Source organism: Siphateles boraxobius, unplaced genomic scaffold, assembly GCF_051911475.1.
Source record: "Siphateles boraxobius isolate OS27281-9 unplaced genomic scaffold, OSU_SipBor_1 77, whole genome shotgun sequence".
In the NCBI taxonomy this organism is placed as follows: Eukaryota; Metazoa; Chordata; class Actinopteri; order Cypriniformes; family Leuciscidae; genus Siphateles; species Siphateles boraxobius.
Genome location: NW_027509205.1, coordinates 8,845,080 through 8,866,229, shown reverse-complemented (window position 1 = coordinate 8,866,229; position 21,150 = coordinate 8,845,080). Strand labels below are relative to the sequence as shown.

Sequence of the window (21,150 nt, the reverse complement as noted above, 5' to 3'; positions counted from 1 at the left end):
CCATTGGATAATGTTTTAATCCTAATTTACCTATCCTCTTATGTGTTTTTCAGTCTGTCAGTCAACCAGTAGCAATTGTGCGGAGATTCCCGTTTTCCTCTTCTTTGCAAAGGATGAGCGTGGTGAGCGTTGGGCCAGGTGGAGCTTCTCCTGTCGCATTCCTTAAAGGAGCACCAGAGATGGTGGCCAGCTTCTGCCTCAGAGAAAGTGGTGAGGGCCTGACTCTTAAAACTTGTCCTGATTCTTATATCACCTTGAGAAGAGCAAGCCAGAGTATATGAAACGCTACCTACCTATTTATTTTTGTTCTGTCTTTGTGCTCTCCTTGTGACAGTGCCTTCTCATTTTTCACCCACTCTCCGGGAGTACGCGAGCCAGGGCTTCAGGGTCCTTGGATTTGCCTACAAGCACCTCAATAAGGAGACTGACCTAGCCACTGTTGAAAGGTCAGCTGTTTTGTTTTATAAACAGTTTAAAGGTTTGGGGTCGGTAAAATGTTTTTAAAAGACGTCTCTTATGGTCACGAAGGCTGCATTTATTTGAAAATACAGTAAGAACATTTCTATTTTTATATATTTAAAGATATAATTTATTCCTGTAATGCAATCATTACTTCAGTCTTCAGTGTCACATGATCCTTCAGAAATCATTCTGATATGCTGATTTGCTGTTCAAGAAACATTTTTTATTATGTTGAAAACAGTTGTTCTGCTTAATATTTTTGTGGAAACTATTAAACATTTTTTTCAGGATTCTTTGATGAGAAAGTTCAAAAGAACAGAATTTATTTTTTAAATAGAACTCTTTGGTAACATTATAAATGCATTTGCTGTAACTTTTTATTAATTTAATGAATCCTTGCTGGATAAAAGTATTAATTTCTTTTAAAAAAATTTACTGATCCCAAGCATTTAAACTGTTGTGAATTTAATTATTATTGCATACTTAAATTCTATTATAAAATATAATAGATATTTAGAGAGATTTATAATAATATATACGGAAGCTTTATTGTTACATTTTTTTGAGACAAGCGAATTTACCTTTCAAACAAGTAAAGCATCTTTGTGTCTCTCTGAAACACAGTATCTAGAAAAGCTTAAAGGGTTAGTTCACCCAAAAATGAAATTGATGTCATTAATGACTCACCCTCATGTCGCTCCAAGCCCGTAAGACCTCCGTTCATCTTCAGAACACAGTTTAAGATATTTTAGATTTAGTCCGAGAGCTTTCTGTCCCTCCATTGAAAATGTATGAACGGTATACTGTCCTTGTCCAGAAAGTAAATAAAGACATCATCAAAGTAGTCCATGTGACATCAGTGGGTTAGTTAGAATGTTTTGAAGCATCGGAAATACATTTTGGTCCAAAAATAACAAAAACTAGGACTTTATTCAGCATTGTATTGTCTTCCGGTTCTGTTGGGGATCCGCGTTCAGTGACGCTGCTGATGTAAGACGAGCTGACGTGTTATCTGGTGCGCCTGAGCTTCGTTTACAGTCTGAGGGAGACGCACGCTGGAAACAAAACAATCTTCACAAACATGTCTAAGGATTTCCACACAGAGGAAGACTTGCATTTTTTTGCCCAGCCATATTTATTTGAACCCGAATACACGGACGCACCAGATAACACGTCAGCAGCGTCTTACGTCATCAGCGTCACTGCGGACTCGTGAACGCGGATCCCAAACAGAACCGGAAGACAATACACTGCTGAATAAAGTCATAGTTTTTGTTATTTTTGGACCAAAATGTATTTCCGATGCTTCAAAACATTCTAACTAACCCACTGATGTCACATGGACTACTTTGATGATGTCTTTATTTCCTTTCTGGACAAGGACAGTATACCGTTCATACATTTTCAGCTCTTGATAAATGTTTGCTTGTAGGGTGGAGGTGGAGAAAGACATGAACTTCCTGGGTCTGTTGGTAATGAAGAACCAAGTAAAGCCAGAGAGCGCTGAAGTCATTCGCACTCTTAAACTGGCACAATTACGGCCTGTTATGGTTACAGGTATGTCCAAAACCGTTATCTAAAAACCCTTATAGTGAATGTTTATAACCATGATTTGCTTTAATTGTTAAATTGACACTAAACATTGGCCTCTCTCTCTCTCTCTCTCTCTCTCTCTCTCTCTCTCTCTCTCTCTCTCTCTCTCTCTCTCTCTCTCTCTCTCTCAGCTTTATAGACACAGAGAAGTGAAAATGATTTGTCACATTTTTTTTTTTCTGCTCTGTCAGGTGACAATATTCTCACTGCTGTGAATGTAGCGCGTGCGTGTGGAATGGTTCTGTCACATGAGAAGGTTATTTTCGTTCATGCATCGCCCCCTACTGCCAGTTCAATGGCCTCGCTGCAGTTTCATCAAGGAGATGGTGCAGTAGCCACCGTTAATACTCATGAGACTATTAATAATCCAGTACAGGTTTGCTCTTTGACCTCTTAAGTGCTTTATAGGTGTTACCATTGACACAACATGTAGTAATGTCTTATACACAGTTTTTATTAATTGAGAAATATTTCCTCTTCCTGTACCCCTAAGGGTCTCTACCAGAACAGCACCGGCTATCATTTGGCTATAAATGGAATGTCCTTTGCAGCACTTTGTGATCATTTCCCTGAATATCTACCCAAGGTGACTTGGATTAAGTTTTACGAGTATTGATTAATTCCAGTTTTAGACTGGTGATGTGGGCACCATACTTTTCAAATGGATTTTCTGGAAATTGACAGTGCTCATTGTTTCTGTTACAGATTTTGATAAGGGGTACAGTGTACGCCCGCATGACCCCAGAACAGAAAACCCAGCTGGTAAAAGCACTGCAGAATCTCCAGTGAGTTTAATTTTTGAAATGTGTGGTCAAATGGAAATAAAGAGCAGTAGTGAGCATTGCTTGGGAATGATCTGTAAAAAATGTATATTTATACAACATCATTGATAAATCAACAATGAATGCAGAAATATTGTTGAATTTGTCAGCAGGGGTTTGTAACACTGAATATAACGGCCATATGTCCTGACTCGTGTGCAGTTACAGGGTGGGCATGTGTGGGGATGGAGCCAATGACTGTGGAGCCTTGAGGGCTGCAGATGTCGGTGTGTCATTGTCTGAGGCTGAGGCCTCTGTGGCGTCTCCTTTCACATCCAAGTCTGATAACATTAGCTGTGTGCCTTTACTCATCAAGTAAATAACACACTTTTACCATACTGTGTACATTATTACCTGGCTTTTTAGCCATACATTGTATAATTAATATTGTATTCTTGACTTAAGTTATTATAACATCAATGTATAATTTTATTTATTTATGTGTATTTATATTTATTTGTTATTATTATTATTATTATTAATAAAAATAATTGCTTTTATTACAATAATTATTACTATTAAATACATTAATATTAATCATGTTTATTTTTAATCAAAAATTGTGTTAATAATCATATATTTTAGTAATAGTTTTAGTAGTAGTATTTATTGATTTTTTTTTTTTTTACTTCAATTATTATATCAATATATATGTATAATAATGTATTTATATTTATTATTAATAATAATTACTATTAAATAACTTTTTTTATTAATTCAAATATTTGATAATAATAATTGTTTATTTAATATTTGATATATATATATATATATACACATACATTTCTATATATATATATATATATATATATATATATATATATATATATATATATATGTTATAATTTAGAATTATAAATAACAATTAATTTGAATAAACTACAATTATGATATGTATTGTTATAAAACTATATCTAATGTCTAATTTGTTTGAAAACAGGGAAGGCAGGTGTTCTCTGGTGACTTCATTCAGTCTTTTTAAGTACATGGCCTTGTACAGTCTCATTCAGTTTGCCTCTGTACTTATTCTCTACACTGTGAGTGTTTGCCATTTTAAATTTTAAAGTAATTTGGGGATTTGAACGATCAAGTTGATGAATTCTTTTATCTATTGTAGGAGAAAACAAACTTGGGAGATTTGCAGTTCCTCTTCTTTGATTTAGTTTTGGTGACAGTTTTGGCTATAGTGATGGGACGGGGAGGTCCCAGCGATGAGCTCCACCCCCAGCGACCAGCTGCCAGTCTTCTATCTCTGCCAGTCCTGGCTAGTTTACTGGTTCACACTGTGCTGCTGATTCTAGCTCAAGTGTCTGCCCTACTTATCACGGTCTCACAAGACTGGTAAGCAACTGACCTAAGTGACCTAGTTTTTAGGTAACATTAAAAATCCTTGCACCCTCATAACTGTTGTTATAACTATGCGACTGTTTGCAGGTATGTGTCTCTTAATTCCACTAAGACAGGGGCTGCAAACCTCCCCAACATGGAGGACACAAGTATATTTGCCTTATCGGGGTTCCAGTATATCATCATGTCTATTGTGATAACTAAAGGATATCCTTACAAAAAACCACTGTATTACAATGGTGAGAATTTTAATTGTTTAACACAGCAAACATAGGCTTGTTTGACAGAAAATGCACTGTAAACCAATTTATCGATAATCTTTTATCATCAATATAAAATAATGGAGTGAACAATTTGTTTAAAAAAATGTTTGACTGAATCCCGATAATTTTAGCCATTTTTGTAGAATCACATTGGGGTTTGTGTTTTATTAAATGTAGATTTTGCCTATGGATGTAAATGTCTTTCCCCTCATCATGCAAATTAGATTTCACAGTGATCAAGAACTATAGAATAAGTAATAATTCTCAATGGCCCACTCCTGATAACCATTTAATAATTTGTAAACATTATTAAAGGAAATTCTCAATGTAGATTTAGTCTATATTTAGTTATTTTAAATGTTTTTTCCCCCTCTTCTTAGTTTTGTTCCTAGTCGCACTGCTGCTCTTCTTTGCTCTTATGAGCTGGCTGGTGCTTTTCCGTCATAGCATCATCCATCGCGTGCTGGAGCTCTATGACATCACTGATATGAGATATAAACTACTGCTGGTGGCCGTAGCCGCACTCAACTTCTTCATATGCTACTTGATTGAGGTACAGACAAATACATGTATGACCACATGACATCTGAAACATGAAACCAATATCAGTAATTGCAGTTAAGCTATTTCTCTTTACAGATTCTTATTGACCAAGGTGCCCTGAACTGTCTTCGCAACCTCAGGGGAAAACGCGAGTCCAAAAAGAAGTTCAAACGTCTTGACGTCCAGCTTGCAGAAACACCCTCATGGCCGCCCCTGAACCAGACCTTGTTCCCACCACAGTGCACCGTCATTGGAGTTAGCTAACACCTACCTTCCGCTTTAGCATTTCAAATCTCCCAATGCACATATCCAGTGTTGCCAAAGATCTGATACCACCTCTCAGTGCACTAGTGAGGCGTACCAGATGCCGTCGTTGTCTGCCTATTATATATGGCACAAAACCTATCATACAGTAACAAGAGTGAAGTAAATCATCACTGTTAGTGATAGTATTTCTTATAATATAACACATAAATGAAGAATTAAAAACTTTTAAGTCTTTTGAAGGTGTGCTGAATGATTTAGAAAAGGGGTGGAAACATATTTACCAATTTATACATGCAAATTAACAGTTTATACAGAGAGAAGGGGCATATTGCTTTGAGAACTGATTGATTTGGTTACTAACCTGAATCCCAAATATTGAGCATGTCGTTGTTAACCCATATGCATTTTCTTGGACCATAAAAGTTCTACCAAAGCATTCAAGTTGCTTCAAGTTGTCGTATTGGAAAAGTAATGCATACATGCTGATTACTTTATTTCCTAGTGAAACAGATTTTTTTTTAAACGGTAGGGACTTGGTTTAATCAAGGCATTGTTGATTTGGTGGAGACATGCTTGCAGTCGATTGTAAGAAAGGGGGCGGAGTTTAAGCAAACTGAATTATTGGAGACATCCACCATATGTCACCATAGAGAAATCTGATGCTTTCACAAGGGGGTCCAGTTATTACATTTTAATAAAAAATACAAGGCAAAAAATGTCTTAAAAATAAAACATGTAAGGGCAAAACATTCTTTATATGTGGATTTTTCAGGTATAAGGATTTTTTGTTGATAATTGGACTTGATCCAGGATTGTTAGGATGATTTGACTGCATCTTTTTAAAGGTGAAAGCCTGTCCCAGACATTGCTTCTTTCTTACAAGAGCACCCTATTGAACCAGGGACAATAATTTAAAATATAAATGAAAACGTTTTTATGTACATCCTTTTCAAATTAATTGAAAATAATTAGGCTATGTTGTATCTGTATCTGTAATAGACAGAGCCTTGCATTACAAACAGTTTGTGACCGCTATACGACCGGCGGCTTGGTGCAGTGCAGGAGATGCAGATAACTTAACTTATGCAGATACAATAACACAACGTAAAAAATGTTGCCTGCTGTGCCATTAGAAATATGCTATTGACCATTAAGAAGCTTTATCCACTTCATGTTTAAATTAAATGAATATCTAATTACCTTAGGCTACTCTTGACACTGAAAAAAAGTTAAAATCCTGTCAAATACTAGAAATCATGCTAAAGGGAAATAATTTGGAATCGTGTAAATATTTACACATTTCAACTTTTATTTCTTTGCCTGCTTGGCTGTTTCCTTTTTTAAATATTTGAAAGATTACCAACCGGTGCATTGCTGATCATGACTTATCGATATATCTCCCCTTTCCAATGAACACACAGTAATATAGATATTTTAATAAAATCTGCAAATTTGTTTGAAGAGCCAAAGTAGCCAGAGATCAGTTATGACAATTAGAAGATCTGGCATCTGTCAAATCCTCTCAGAGATGTATTAAGCGAGGTACGAAGAATGGACCCCTGATAAATAACATCCATTTAGAAAATAGTGAATTTTCTTTAGTAGCCGACTTATTTTTTTATAGTAATTTCTAGAAGAGGATGAGTTTGCATAATGTCTATGAACATAACATGAGATGCAAGACAAAATTAAAAGAACAGACGTCATTTCAAGGGGAGGGAAGGTTAGAGTTTTTGACTAAAGATTACGAGGGCATAATTTGAAGGAAAACAATTGTGCATGGATAAATTACAAAAACTGCAACATTCTGTAAAAAACAAAGATTTGTTGACTTTGATTCCATAGTGACTAAATATTTTCAAAAATGTTTTCCAGAGACATTATTTAAAAAGTCTTTATTAAATGGGCATTTTGAAAAGTATTTACAGACAGATTTGTGTGTTCTCTGAGGCAGGGCATGACACCCGTCGGGTCTGATTTGTTACAGCACAATGGGTGAACAATGACATATCAGATTAAAGGGTATTTCCATAAACTGCAGGAGTCAGAGATATCATTCCTGGATAGCACAGGAGACAAAGGTTTAGGAAGGAAACTAAAAAAAGAAAGAAAGAGAATAAAAGCAGGGAGTTGCAGTTAGGAAAGGTAGTATGGCTCTTCATGTATAGACATTGTATTGCAAGAGCCAAAGCAACTAAGTCAACTGACTTAACACTCCAATAAAGTTGCGTTGTTAAGCCACCGGTGTGACACTTTTCTCTTAGGTTTCAATAAAGTTAAATAATCTCTTATAGGATATTCGGTAATCCAGTCATAGAGGTGTTTTTCAAATGATCTTGAAGCCATACTTCATGTAAGCTTAACATTGCACCATCATTCAGTTAAAAACCTATTCACTGATACACAACTTCATTCATTCGCTCATATTTCCTCACAACAACCTGAGTTCCTACACAAGTAAAAAAAGCGAGAGAGAGAGAGAGAGTGAGAGAAAAGAAAATGGCCAACAGCAGATCTGATGAGGAAGTGAGGCGAGGGGAGCCAGCGAAATCATCCCCCCTGCCTCACTCCCTTCGGTTCTTCCCAGCACCACAAACACTTACAGAACTCATCCTTCTGTTGGATTTCACTTAAAAATGCACAGATCTAAAAATTTTAAATCATAAAAAAGGCATAGAAATGGGTCAAAAATGCCATTTGCTGCATTCATTTAATTCTGGACTAGTTTTTGTTTTTATTCTTTTTACTTCATGTAGAAATCAGGACAGTCAGAGGAAGACCCATGAGTAAAACAATAACAACAACAAAAAAATAACCGTAAACAAAGAACTTAAAGTTAGCTTAAGTTTCAGCATTATACCCTCACTGTTTCTTACCAATTTAAAAACATATGGCAATTAGCAGACCGAGCCAGTAATAACCAAAATTAAAACAAAAGACAAACTCAAGCAATACAAAAGCTTGAGAGAACAGTGTGGAAGGGAGGTCTGAATAATTAGTGATATTTCTAGAATTATTGCTGAAGGAAGCTGGTGCCTCATACCATCTCTTTATCGGTTCAAGCACATCCAGCACTTATCTTCCATTTCAAATGTCTCTTCAGAGGGCTTGCTTGCATGACTTTTCAGGCTGGCTGCCATTGACGGCTGAGTTACGTGAGGAAGGGACAATAGTTCTGCAGTTCTGTTTCTATTCTCTCTATTTTCCTTTTGACTTTGAGGGGTTGGGCCTGGACATCACAGTGAGCAGTGTCTGGAAGCGAGGTCCTCATCACAGTGTAAAAAGCAGGGAACGTTCCCCATCCGCTCCTCTGGATCATGTTTCTTTCCCCCGTTATATTCCACACGCCGTGCTGGATTCGAGAGGGTTTTATACTTATTTGAAAAATATCCCACATCCTAAATATTGATAAAAATGATTTGATTTTCAACCATATTTTGGGAGACCATATTTCACTATCGCCTCTCACTTCCTCCCAGGAAAGGCTGCTATTCCTATCTGCGCTGGTGAAAGCCTTGTGTACCATCTGGACCTGCTGGCTGTCGAACAACATGGTTTCCTGATCGGTTTTCCTCTGAAAGTGTATGGCTGCTTCCACGTGGAGATCTGATTGAGGATAGACAATATGTAAAATATAAAATCAAAAATATCAAAAGCATTTTGACATTTAAAAGCAGCCATTCCTAAATGACAAAATTGCTGCATCCTTGGTTCTGGAAGTACTTTTGCATTAATTCTCTTCAGATATTAGAACCAGAATAGTTCTAAACCATTAACAAAACCAATCAGCTCCAGGACAAATTACAACTTAAACTTTGAATGGAAACAAAAATATGAAAATTGTGTACCATTCTCTAATGAAACACTGAATTTCATTGAATAAAAAAAATTCACGGTAAGTATAAAAACTAAATATTTGCACAGGGAAATAAGTATATTTACACACAAAAGAAGTCTCTTATGCTCACCAAGGTTGCATTTATTTGATTGATTAAAAATACAAATATAAACACAGTAATATTAAATATTATAAAAATGTAAAATAATGGTTTTCTATTTGAATATATTTTAAAATGTTATTTATTCCTACTAGTTCAATGCAAAATGCCTGTGTTTTTGTGTGTTGGTTTGGTATGTTTGAATTGCTGAATAGCCTAGGCTACTATTACACAGGAGGCTTAACTCTGAGAAAACGATAACGTTAAGCGCACCAGAATAAAATATAATATTCAGAATTAAACAGTGTAGCTGACTTACAGATTCAGTTAACATCCACAAATGAATAAGCGCGACGATTCAGGGGAGGTTCAGACCGTGGCTGGAGCAGCTACACAGTGAACTCCGAGAAAACGATACGCTTGAGCAAACAGTTTGTGAATAAGCTACTACAAATTATCGCCGTGAATAAAATATAATATTCAGATATTTTTAAACCACAACCCTCTAATGTCAGAATGTTTATTTTGGGGAGTGGCCACTGAGTGTGCAGTGTGAGAGGGGGAATGGCCACTGAGTGTGCAGTGTGAGAGGGGGAATGGCCACTGAGTGTGCAGTGTGAGAGGGGGAGTGGCCACTGAGTGTGCAGTGTGAGAGAGGGTGTGGCCACTGAGTGTGCAGTGTGAGAGAGGGTGTGGCCACTGAGTGTGCAGTGTGAGAGGGGGAATGGCCACTGAGTGTGCAGTGTGAGAGAGGGTGTGGCCACTGAGTGTGCAGTGTGAGAGAGGGTGTGGCCACTGAGTGTGCAGTGTGAGAGAGGGTGTGGCCACTGAGTGTGCAGTGTGAGGGGGAGTGGCCACTGAGTGTGCAGTGAGAGAGGGAGTGGCCACTGAGTGTGCAGTGTGAGAGAGGGAGTGGCCACTGAGTGTGCAGTGTGAGAGGGGGAATGGCCACTGAGTGTGCAGTGTGAGAGGGGGAGTGGCCACTGAGTGTGCAGTGTGAGAGAGGGTGTGGCCACTGAGTGTGCAGTGTGAGAGAGGGAATGGCCACTGAGTGTGCAGTGTGAGAGGGGGAATGGCCACTGAGTGTGCAGTGTGAGAGGGGGAGTGGCCACTGAGTGTGCAGTGTGAGAGAGGGTGTGGCCACTGAGTGTGCAGTGTGAGAGAGGGTGTGGCCACTGAGTGTGCAGTGTGAGGGGGAGTGGCCACTGAGTGTGCAGTGAGAGAGGGAGTGGCCACTGAGTGTGCAGTGTGAGAGAGGGAGTGGCCACTGAGTGTGCAGTGTGAGAGAGGGAGTGGCCACTGAGTGTGCGGTTTGAGAGGGGGAGTGTCCACTGAGTGTGCAGTGTGAGAGGGGGAGTGGCCACTGAGTGTGCAGTGTGAGAGGGGGAGTGGCCACTGAGTGTGCCGTGTGAGAGGGGGAGTGGCCACTGAGTGTGCAGTGTGAGAGGGGGAGTGGCCACTGAGTGTGCCGTGTGAGAGGGGGAGTGGCCACTGAGTGTGCCGTGTGAGAGGGGGAGTGGCCACTGAGTGTGAAGTGAGAGGGGGAGTGGCCACTGAGTGTGCAGTGTGAGAGGGGGAGTGTCCATTGAGTGTGCAGTGTGAGAGGGGGAGTGGCCACTGAGTGTGCAGTGTGAGAGGGGGAGTGGCCACTGAGTGTGCAGTGTGAGAGGGGGAGTGGCCACTGAGTGTGCAGTGTGAGAGGGGGAGTGGCCACTGAGTGTGCAGTGAGAGAGGGAGTGGCCACTGAGTGTGCAGTGCGAGAGGGGGAGTGGCCACTGAGTGTGCAGTGCGAGAGGGGGAGTGGCCACTGAGTGTGCAGTGCGAGAGGGGGAGTGGCCACTGAGTGTGCAGTGAGAGGGGGAGTGGCCACTGAGTGTGCAGTGTGAGAGAGGGAGTGGCCACTGAGTGTGCAGTGAGAGAGGGAGTGGCCACTGAGTGTGCAGTGAGAGAGGGAGTGGCCACTGAGTGTGCAGTGTGAGAGGGGGAGTGGCCACTGAGTGTGCAGTGTGAGAGGGGGAGTGGCCACTGAGTGTGCCGTGTGAGAGGGGGAGTGGCCACTGAGTGTGCAGTGTGAGAAGGGGAGTGTCCACTGAGTGTGCAGTGTGAGAGGGGGAGTGGCCACTGAGTGTGCAGTATGAGAGGGGGAGTGGCCACTGAGTGTGCAGTGCGAGAGGGGGAGTGGCCACTGAGTGTGCAGTGAGAGAGGGAGTGGCCACTGAGTGTGCAGTGCGAGAGGGGGAGTGGCCACTGAGTGTGCAGAGCGAGAGGGGGAGTGGCCACTGAGTGTGCAGTGTGAGAGGGGGAGTGGCCACTGAGTGTGCAGTGCGAGAGGGGGAGTGGCCACTGAGTGTGCAGTGTGAGAGGGGGAGTGGCCACTGAGTGTGCAGTGTGAGTGGCCACTGAGTGTGCAGTGTGAGAGGGGGAGTGGCCACTGAGTGTGCAGTGTGAGAGAGGGAGTGGCCACTGAGTGTGCAGTGAGAGGGGGAGTGGCCACTGAGTGTGCAGTGAGAGAGGGGGAGTGGCCACTGAGTGTGCAGTGTGAGCCAGAGTGGCCAGCGGCTAGAGCGGCAAAAGCCAATGTGTGCTTCTTTTACCGATATATTTACCGATATCTTTGCATTTCTAATCCAAACAACGTCAAACTTGGCACTGCACTTACTCGTGCCCGTAGCAAGACACCTGTTTGAAATCCATCGGACTAACGGTTCGAGAGATATATGGTGTTTTTAGTAATTGTTGGTTTGGTGTGCTTGAGTACTTATTGTTAAAATTACACAGCCAAAGTTCAGTGACATTTTTATTTGTGCATGTTTGAAAGCAAATACTGATACTGACACACAATAAATATGGAAAATTTAACTACATATATAACTAACTACTGACAACAAACTACTTCTGAATAACTACAATATTAAGAGGTAAACAGTGTAGCTGACTTAATGTTTATCTGACAGAATGTTTATTTTTAAACCACTACAATATTCAGAGGTAAACAGTATAGCTGACTTAATGTTTAGCTGACAGAATGTTTATTTTTAAACCACAAACCTCTCTAATGTCAGAATGTTTATTTTTAAACCACAACTTCAATGTGTGCTTCTTTTACCAATATATTTGATGATATCTTTTGCATTTCTAATCCAAACAACGTCAAACTCATCACTGCACTTACTCGTACCCGTAGCAAGACACCTGTCAAGTTTGAAATCCATCGGACTAACGGTTCGAGAGATATGCGATTAACAGACACACACACAGACAGACGTTCCTGTAATTTATAGATAGATGATGCTAAGCTGAATTTTCAGCATCATTACTCCAGTCTTCAGTGTCACATGATCCTTCAGAAATCATTCTAATATGCTGATTTGATGCTCAAAAAAAAAACTCATTATTAATCATCTTGAAAACAGTTTTTGTACAACTTTTTTTCAGGGTTTTTTGATGAATAGAAAGTTCTATTTCATTTATTTGTAATAGAATGTTTTGTAACATTATAAAAGTCTTTACTGTAACTTTTGATCAATTTAATGCATCCTTGCTGAATAAAAGTATTGATATATTTAAATATCAATATATTTATTGATATGTATTTTATATATATATAAAAAATGTATCAAATAAATGCAGCCTTGGTAAGAGAATTTTTTTTTCCTGATCCCAAACTTTTGAACGGCAGTGTATATTTCGAACGGCAGTGTACAGGTCCTTCTCAAAAAATTAGCATATTGTGATAAAGTTCATTATTTTCCATAATGTAATGATAAAAATTAAACTTTCATATATTTTAGATTCATTGCACACCAACTGAAATATTTCAGGTCTTTTATTGTTTTAATACTGATGATTTTGGCATACAGCTCATGAAAACCCAAAATTCCTATCTCAAAAAATTTGCATATTTCATCCGACCAATAAAATAAGTGTTTTTAATACAAAAAAGTCAACCTTCAAATAATTATGTTCAGTTATGCACTCAATACTTGGTCGGGAATCCTTTTGCAGAAATGACTGCTTCAATGTGGCGTGGCATGGAGGCAATCAGCCTGTGGCACTGCTGAGGTGTTATGGAGGCCCAGGATGCTTCGATAGCGGCCTTAAGCTCATCCAGAGTGTTGGGTCTTGCGTCTCTCAACTTTCTCTTCACAATATCCCACAGATTCTCTATGGGGTTCAGGTCGAGTTGGCAGGCCAATTGAGCACAGTAATACCATGGTCAGTAAACCATTTACCAGTGGTTTTGCCACTGTGAGCAGGTGCCAGGTCGTGCTGAAAAATGAAATCTTCATCTCCATAAAGCTTTTCAGCAGATGGAAGCATGAAGTGCTCCAAAATCTCCTGATAGCTAGCTGCATTGACCCTGCCCTTGATAAAACACAGTGGACCAACACCAGCAGCTGACATGGCACCCCAGACCATCACTGACTGTGGGTACTTGACACTGGATTCAGGCATTTCCTTCTCCCCAGTCTTCCTCCAGACTCTGGCACCTTGATTTCCGAATGACATGCAAAACTGAGCAACAGTCCAGTGCTGCTTCTCTGTAGCCCAGGTCAGGCGCTTCTGCCGCTGTTTCTGGTTCAAAAGTGGCTTGACCTGGGGAATGCGGCACCTGTAGCCCATTTCCTGCACACGCCTGTGCACGGTGGCTCTGGATGTTTCTACTCCAGACTCAGTCCACTGCTTCCGCAGGTCCCCCAAGGTCTGGAATCGGCCCTTCTCCACAATCTTCCTCAGGGTCCGGTCACCTCTTCTCGTTGTGCAGCGTTTTTTGCCACACTTTTTCCTTCCCACAGACTTCCCACTGAGGTGCCTTGATACAGCACTCTGGGAACAGCCTATTTGTTCAGAAATTTCTTTTTTTGTGTCTTACCCTCTTGCTTAAAGGGTGTCAATGATGGCCTTCTGGACAGCAGTCAGGTCGGCAGTCTTACCCATGATTGCGGTTTTGAGTAATGAAACAGGCTGGGAGTTTTTAAAAGCCTCAGGAATCTTTTGCAGGTGTTTAGAGTTAATTAGTTGATTCAGATGATTAGGTTAATAGCTCGTTTAGAGACCCTTTTCATGATATGCTCATTTTTTGAGATAGGAATTTTGGGTTTTCATGAGCTGTGTGCCAAAATCATCAGTATTAAAACAATAAAAGACCTGCAATATTTCAGTTGGTGTGCAATGAATGTAAAATATATGAAAGTTTAATTTTTATCATTACATTATAGAAAACAATTAACTTTATCACAATATGCTAATTTTTTGAGAAGGACCTGTATATTTCGAAAGAAAAGCCTCTAAAAAAACGCCACTGTTGAGCAGCAAACAGGTATTTGAAGTTGCTGGTCTCTGGGGCTGTCAGTTGTGCATAGTTGCACTTCTGCCACCCCTACCCAAAGCTCACAAAGTGAAACGTTTACAGTGGTTTAGAAATACATTTTCAAAAAAAAAAAATTCATGAATCGCTTCGTGGGACTCCAGCAACTTCAAATACCTGTTTGCTGCTCAACAGTGGCTTTTTCATAGCTGCCCATTTAATACAATTAATTTTTTTTTTACAGAAACTTTCCTTAAACTAACCATTATCTGACAGAGTTCTTCTGTGTTCTAAATTACACACAAATCTTTCGATAATTTGATCTCTATTCAGTTTTTGCAAGATATTAGTTGTTTTCATGCCTTTTGCAGGACATTGCACCATTTCATGCTTTTCATCTTCAGAAAGATCTTATCATACTAATGTCGCGCGCGCGCACGCACGCACGCACGCACGCACGCACACACACACACAGATAGATAAATATACAGACAGACTCTGCTATTATGAAGTTGAAATCAAACTGGCTTCTACAGAAGCATATATAGCACCCAATCTCAGATCTAATGGTGAGAATGCAGGGGAAAGGTTAAACATTCTCATAAAATTATTTTTTTACTTTTAGCTTCCAGAACCACGACAAGTTTTGCTCTATTCACCATAACAGTATTTTACCGGTCTGAAATGGGTCTCTCCTGTGGTGTGTCATCAGGAGTAGCACTGCCAAGGATTCTCTTCCTGGCCTCTGCGTATTCTGCCTCTCGCTGAGCTAAGGATTTAACTTGAGGGGAGGGTCGAGTCTGCGTCACAGACGATCCTAAAGATCCATTACTGGAGGGTCGCTTCAAAATACGAATCTGTGGTGGGGGTGCCGCGGGGAGGGAGTCATCCTGGATTACGATTGCTGTTCTCATCGGAGAACGACTCGAACTGCCACTTGAAAGTCTGTAAGAGCATAAAATTTTTTTATGATTATTAGAGTAAAACAAGGCACATTGAGCAAAACATGGACACAAAACACAGGAATAACCTGACATACCTTTCTTTCTGACTGATTCGAAGCTTTTCCTCTAGTCTTCTCTCCATTTCCTAAGTTCAATGTCAAGACAAAAAAAAGAATAATTAAAACTTCTACTGGAGAAATATAGCAATCTTCCAAAACAGTACATGCAGGCTGCTTCAGGGAGGGGCCTCTGAAGCAGCAGCAAGTTTTCAATTTCACAAAGTTATTTATACATCCATAGTGCCATGGCTAAATTAATGACAGGGCCGAATTACATAGTGCTGCTTGGATAGGTAGACAATATAAGGCTTTTCTAAACAGAGACAGAGGAAACATACAAATGGAGGGAAACGTGTTTACAGAGCCTATTGGCAGGGGTGTAGACGTGACAGCCAAACGTTTAAGAAAAATAATTCTCTGCGTTATATATTTGAAAGCAGATAAATTACATATTGCTTTATCAAATATATTCACTAAATCAGAGCGAAGAAAACAGGAGAAAGGGTAAACCAATTCACACAAATGGACCTTTACTGTTAAAGGGCATAGTTAAAGGGACAGTACACCCAACATTGAAAATTCTTTCATTTAATCATACACTCCATTGTAAACCTGTATGAATTTCTTTTGTGAAACACAACAGAACATGTTAGACAGAATATCATTCTGTCACAATTTAATTTCAATGTATTGAAAAAAATTGTAATGAAAGTGAATGGAGACTGCTGAGACTGTCAGTCAATAAGATTCAGCCTCAACGTAATATATTATGTTGTACAGATGAAAACATTTAAGTAAAGTGATTCAAAGTTTTTCTTTCTTTTATTAAAAAAATTGTGGATTTGAAGACACATTACCCCACATAACATTTACAACAGACCCCAAGGGAAACTGAAAACTTGTGAAAACCGCCTGTTGACTGTCTGAATGGCGACAATCCCACCTCGATACTCGATATTTCCACATAAAATCCACTCTGTCTACACATATTAAGACACGATTACAATACATTATATATGACAGCCATCAGGTCTCGGTGCATTCGGCAGCCATCTTTGGTTTCTGACGCGATGGCAAAGAAAGATTTCCCCCTTTTTAAGCATCAGAAGTTGCACCGGCTAACTAGCATTAGTTAGCAGGTAATTTATGTCCTTTGCTTAGAACTCAAATTGTTTTACGTGACTCACGAACGTGCCGCTTCACCAACCACCATCATCAAAATCGCCTCTATTTTTACCTTCTGGTTTACAGTATAAGTTAAATATCCCACAACATCTGTTTTGGGACCAGTTTCCCTTTAACTGCGGCCTACCGCCCAACTCTAAATACACAGGCGTGACTAGCGAGCTAGCATGAAGCCAGTGGCATGAATCACCCTAAAGCTCCACGCGAGGCTGTCTAACGTTACACTGAAAAGACAGTTTGTGCAAGCGCGGAGAAAGCACAACTAGCCCATATTTACCCCACTGTCGGCGGCCTCCTCCCAGCTCTCGGCGACCTCCTCATCATCCATGTTTCCACTCTTGGCTAACTAGGGGCTTCCCTCAGTCCACACGCTCACGCACATTTTCCCTCTACAGCGTCAGTGAGCCGCTAAATGAGCAAAAGTCTTGCACAGTTACGCCACCTGCTGCAGGGAGGATAGAGTTAACGTAACTGACTGTACAGGAGCGTGACATTATAGAATGCATTTCAAGAGCCAAATTTGGGAAGTTTACACAAAAAAACAAAACACCGCCCTAGCAAATGATTAGAAAATTAAATAGCTCAAATAATACTGTTTTCCCCTGTTTTACTTAACCGTCAAATTAAGAAAAAAGGGTTTCATCATTTAAATGGGTGTCTCAACTGTAGGCTACTGTCTCAAAGCTAAGACAAATTTGAGACAAAAAGCACCTTAGTTTTATGAGCTAATTGTGGAAAATATAAACTACTTATGGGTATTATATTGATTGATAATATCTTAGTCTACAAGCTAATGAAATGTCATGTGGCATGTAATGTGGAAATTCACTATTCTTGTGTGAAAAATCAAAACGCAAAAAGTGTCTCAACTGTACTCAGTCTACCTTATTCATCATAAACAGCACGTAAGTAACAATACAATTAGTTCATCAGCATCAGTTAGTAGTTAATACCATATAGCAACTGTCAAAATGATTGATTGACAGGTGGGCGTGGCGTTCCTTTGATCTTCCCCCGCCCCTTCCGGTTCCTCCCCTTCCTGTCCCGCCCCTTGTCCCGCCCCTTCCGGTTCCTCCCCTTCCTGTTACCTTTGACCTAGTTCCGCCCCTTCCTGTTACCTTTGACCTAGTTCCGCCCCTTCCGGTTACAGCTTCTGTCAAAATGATGGATGTGTGACAGTTAGTTTGGTCGTTTGAAGTTCATTTGATCAAGAAAAGGGAGGTATTGGTCTTTGATATTAACATAAGCTTTGATGTTACAGTTACAAAGTGATGTGACAGTTAGTTTGAGATGTATTGGCTTTGATGGTGACAGTTACTTTGATTGTTTGAAGTTGGTGTTTTGGTCACCGCATCCCTGAGCTTTATCAAGGGGAGCTGTGAAAGTGATAAGAAAAAAATGTACAACTATTCACTGGACCAAGCATTATGTTCATTTAAATAAAATGGTGAAAGTTTATCTGTTCTTTAAAAGAATATAAAATAAAACCTCACACAAAAAGTTGAAATAAAATGGAGTCACAAAAATATTCCAAACAGTTAAAAATGTATTAGAGAGTTGAAGAAAAAACATACAGCTTATGTAAAACCTCACACAAAAAGTTTAAATAAAATGGAGCCACAAAAGTATTGCAAACAATCCAATGTATGAATGATCTGACTCTGTCTCAAAAACATAGGGAGCACGCGCGTCTATGTGTGTGTGTGTGTGTGTGTGTGTGTGCGTGTGTGTCAAAGCAGGAATTTCCCCCCCGCATTGCTGAGGACCTTGAAAGTTTATCTCACACAGAAGTTGAAAAAGCATTATGTTCATTTAAATGAAATGATTATAAAATTTACATTTAGTCATTCACAAATATTTGACACTGACTCAAGTTGAAAAACCATGCTGTTCAATTAAAAGTATATAAATTAAACAAAAATAAAATCATCTTACTGTTTCACCATGGTTGAAAAAAACCCACAAGTGTTTCCCCTGAAGTCTTTTCTCTCTGTCACACCAGCGTGTGGCTGGCCTGGTATCTGTTTTTGTGACACGTTCCTGAGCCCATTGAAAAGCATTGTGTTCCTTTAGAAGTGTATAAATTAAAATATATCATATATAAAATAAATAGTTTACTAATTGTTGTTCATTTAAAATCTTACTAAATTACTGAAGTTGAAAATCATGCCGTTCATTAAAAAATCTTACTAAATTAATGAAGTTGAAAAGCATTCTGTTCATTTAAAATAAATATTTTACAAATTTACTGTAGCAATTATGTTAGATTTAGATAAAAATAAAATCATCTTACATTTTCACCAGGGTTGAAGAAAAAAAATCACACAGGTAGTGCCTGCCAGCATGGACAGTGTGCGTGACAAATAAGTGATATCATCGCTGTTTTCGAACCACCGGTAATAAATTACTTTTAATTCATAAGGCTTATTTTCAGGAGTGACAGTTATCAAAAGGTCTGCCTAAATGCTGGGAATGTGAATTGGCCTTGAACCTGAACAGTTCCATTCATAGAGTACTGAAAGAATATAGTGGACACACAGCTCCGCCGTTTTCCCATAGTTTTCCACAGGCTCTTACTGTAAAAGGCTATAAAATAGCCAAGACACGTGGTCGTGTGCCATACCCCATGTCTGGACCAAAAACTTTTGCACCCTCTCTTCTATGACCACCTCATCAAAAATGCAAAACAGTGAGTACTTTCTCTATAATTAATTTATGCTACGGTGCTGTTTATCTGTAATATGCAATGATGTTTAATCTGAAAAATTGTTTATACATAAGGAAAAGACGGTATAATTCATTAGTGGTGATACAGATATTAAAATGTATCTACTATATTAATTTATCAAAGTGGTTTAAAAATATGGAGCATTGTATTATGATATTGATGTGATACAGATATTAACATGTATCTACTATATTAATTTATCAAAGTATGATTTTTTTTAAAAAAATATGGAGCATTGTATTATGATATCGATGTGATACAGATATTAACACGTATCTACTATATTAATTTATCAAAGTATGATTTTTTTAAATATTGAGCATTGTATTATGATTATGTATTATGTTTTTTTTTTTAAACCATATTACAAAAGTATCAGTTTAACACGACTGTTTTACAGCAATGTTTATCCATATCACAAAAGTATCAGTTTAACATGACTGTTTTACAGCAATGTTTATTTTGCATTATGCTATGTTGTTTTAACTGTTGTATTTTTTATCCGATGTAACTAAAATCTGCAGCATTGTTTATTTAAGCCGCGGGGTTTCCATAAAGGACCTTAAAATAAATGTTTTGGATTTATTCAGTTTTAAATCTTATTTAGAGATTATTTTAGTCAGACATGCTTATATGTGAATAGGCCTATTTAATTCCTCTTCAGTTACTTACTTCTTAAATTTTGCTAGGTTACTTTTTAATTCTTCTTTTACTCTGTCTTTGATTTTAACTTTTAGCAATTTGCATGATAAAATTGTTTAAAATGTAAGCTATAAATATGAATGGCACAATGTGATAACCAAAATATATAAAAGTCAAGTCAAAGCTATTTATATAGGCTAGCACTTTTCATTGCCATTTAAAATAACATGGTCTTTCCTTTTCTCTCTAGAGACAGCAAACACTGCAGGACAATCAGGCACCCAAGTAACATGTTAGTATGGTTTATATTTTATTTTTAATGAGAAAACATTATAGAGTGCAACAGGCGGTATCTGGGAGTAAAAACATTTACTTTCTCCATACGGAAATTAATTTAAAAGACAGACCTACTGTGAGCTAAGAGGTTGTTAATACATGGTATTTGCTTCTGATCAAGCCTTCAGCTTATTTTTTTTTTTTTTGTAATTAATCATGTTTTACAGTTGAACTCCAGGTGAATACTACATTACCCATGAGCCATGATGCTGTAGTGAAAATTATGTCAAACATAGTTTTTAAAAAAAAAAAAGCAACACACTCCAAAATAGCTCTGCCCGCTCCCATGAAGCACTGCGAATGACATAATCTCCCTACCCTCTCAAAATACTGAAATGTTTGTATAAGCTATATATGCGTATTTATATATAAATATATATATTTTTTAAAATCACTATGGGAAATAAGAATGAAAAAGGGGTGGGGGAGGCACTGTTGCACTCTATGTATAATGAACAATTGACAGATGAACTGACAGATATTTTATGTAAACAGGCAAAATCTCTGCATCTGATGATGGCCATGTGTTTTCACCGATCATAACTGGTTTAACTCTTGACTCCTTTGAGATCAACATGACTTCTGCCTAATCAAATGTACCGGCACATTGTAAGTGTAATAAAACAGTTTCGCCTATGTATTAAATTAATCTTAATTAACCAGTCCGAGTTAACTATTTGGGACCAATTTTAAGGAAGGTTACATTCTGGTCTA

At 38.8% G+C, this 21,150-nt stretch overlaps 2 protein-coding genes across 3 annotated transcripts in view; one reads left to right on the top strand and one right to left on the bottom strand.

The window, feature by feature from the left end:
• atp13a2 (ATPase cation transporting 13A2) overlaps window positions 1-7,404 on the top strand; it is a 23,658-nt gene extending 16,254 nt beyond the window's left edge. For both annotated transcript variants that reach the window (XM_077217946.1, XM_077217947.1), the window contains exons 18-29: window positions 54-210; window positions 335-446; window positions 1,895-2,019; window positions 2,247-2,431; window positions 2,549-2,641; window positions 2,761-2,840; window positions 3,039-3,191; window positions 3,817-3,913; window positions 3,994-4,217; window positions 4,311-4,462; window positions 4,867-5,039; window positions 5,126-7,404. In XM_077217946.1, coding sequence (XP_077074061.1) covers window positions 54-210; window positions 335-446; window positions 1,895-2,019; window positions 2,247-2,431; window positions 2,549-2,641; window positions 2,761-2,840; window positions 3,039-3,191; window positions 3,817-3,913; window positions 3,994-4,217; window positions 4,311-4,462; window positions 4,867-5,039; window positions 5,126-5,293 — 1,719 coding nt within the window. In that variant the 3' untranslated portion in view covers window positions 5,294-7,404. The remainder of the gene's footprint in view (window positions 1-53; window positions 211-334; window positions 447-1,894; window positions 2,020-2,246; window positions 2,432-2,548; window positions 2,642-2,760; window positions 2,841-3,038; window positions 3,192-3,816; window positions 3,914-3,993; window positions 4,218-4,310; window positions 4,463-4,866; window positions 5,040-5,125) is intronic.
• Window positions 7,177-21,150, bottom strand: part of szrd1 (SUZ RNA binding domain containing 1) — a 27,934-nt gene continuing 13,960 nt past the window's right edge. The window contains exons 2-5 of the mRNA XM_077217956.1: window positions 17,008-17,175; window positions 15,582-15,631; window positions 15,218-15,487; window positions 7,177-8,902 (exon numbers count right to left, since the gene is read on the bottom strand). Coding sequence (XP_077074071.1) covers window positions 8,791-8,902; window positions 15,218-15,487; window positions 15,582-15,631; window positions 17,008-17,058 — 483 coding nt within the window. The 5' untranslated portion in view covers window positions 17,059-17,175 and the 3' untranslated portion in view covers window positions 7,177-8,790. The remainder of the gene's footprint in view (window positions 8,903-15,217; window positions 15,488-15,581; window positions 15,632-17,007; window positions 17,176-21,150) is intronic.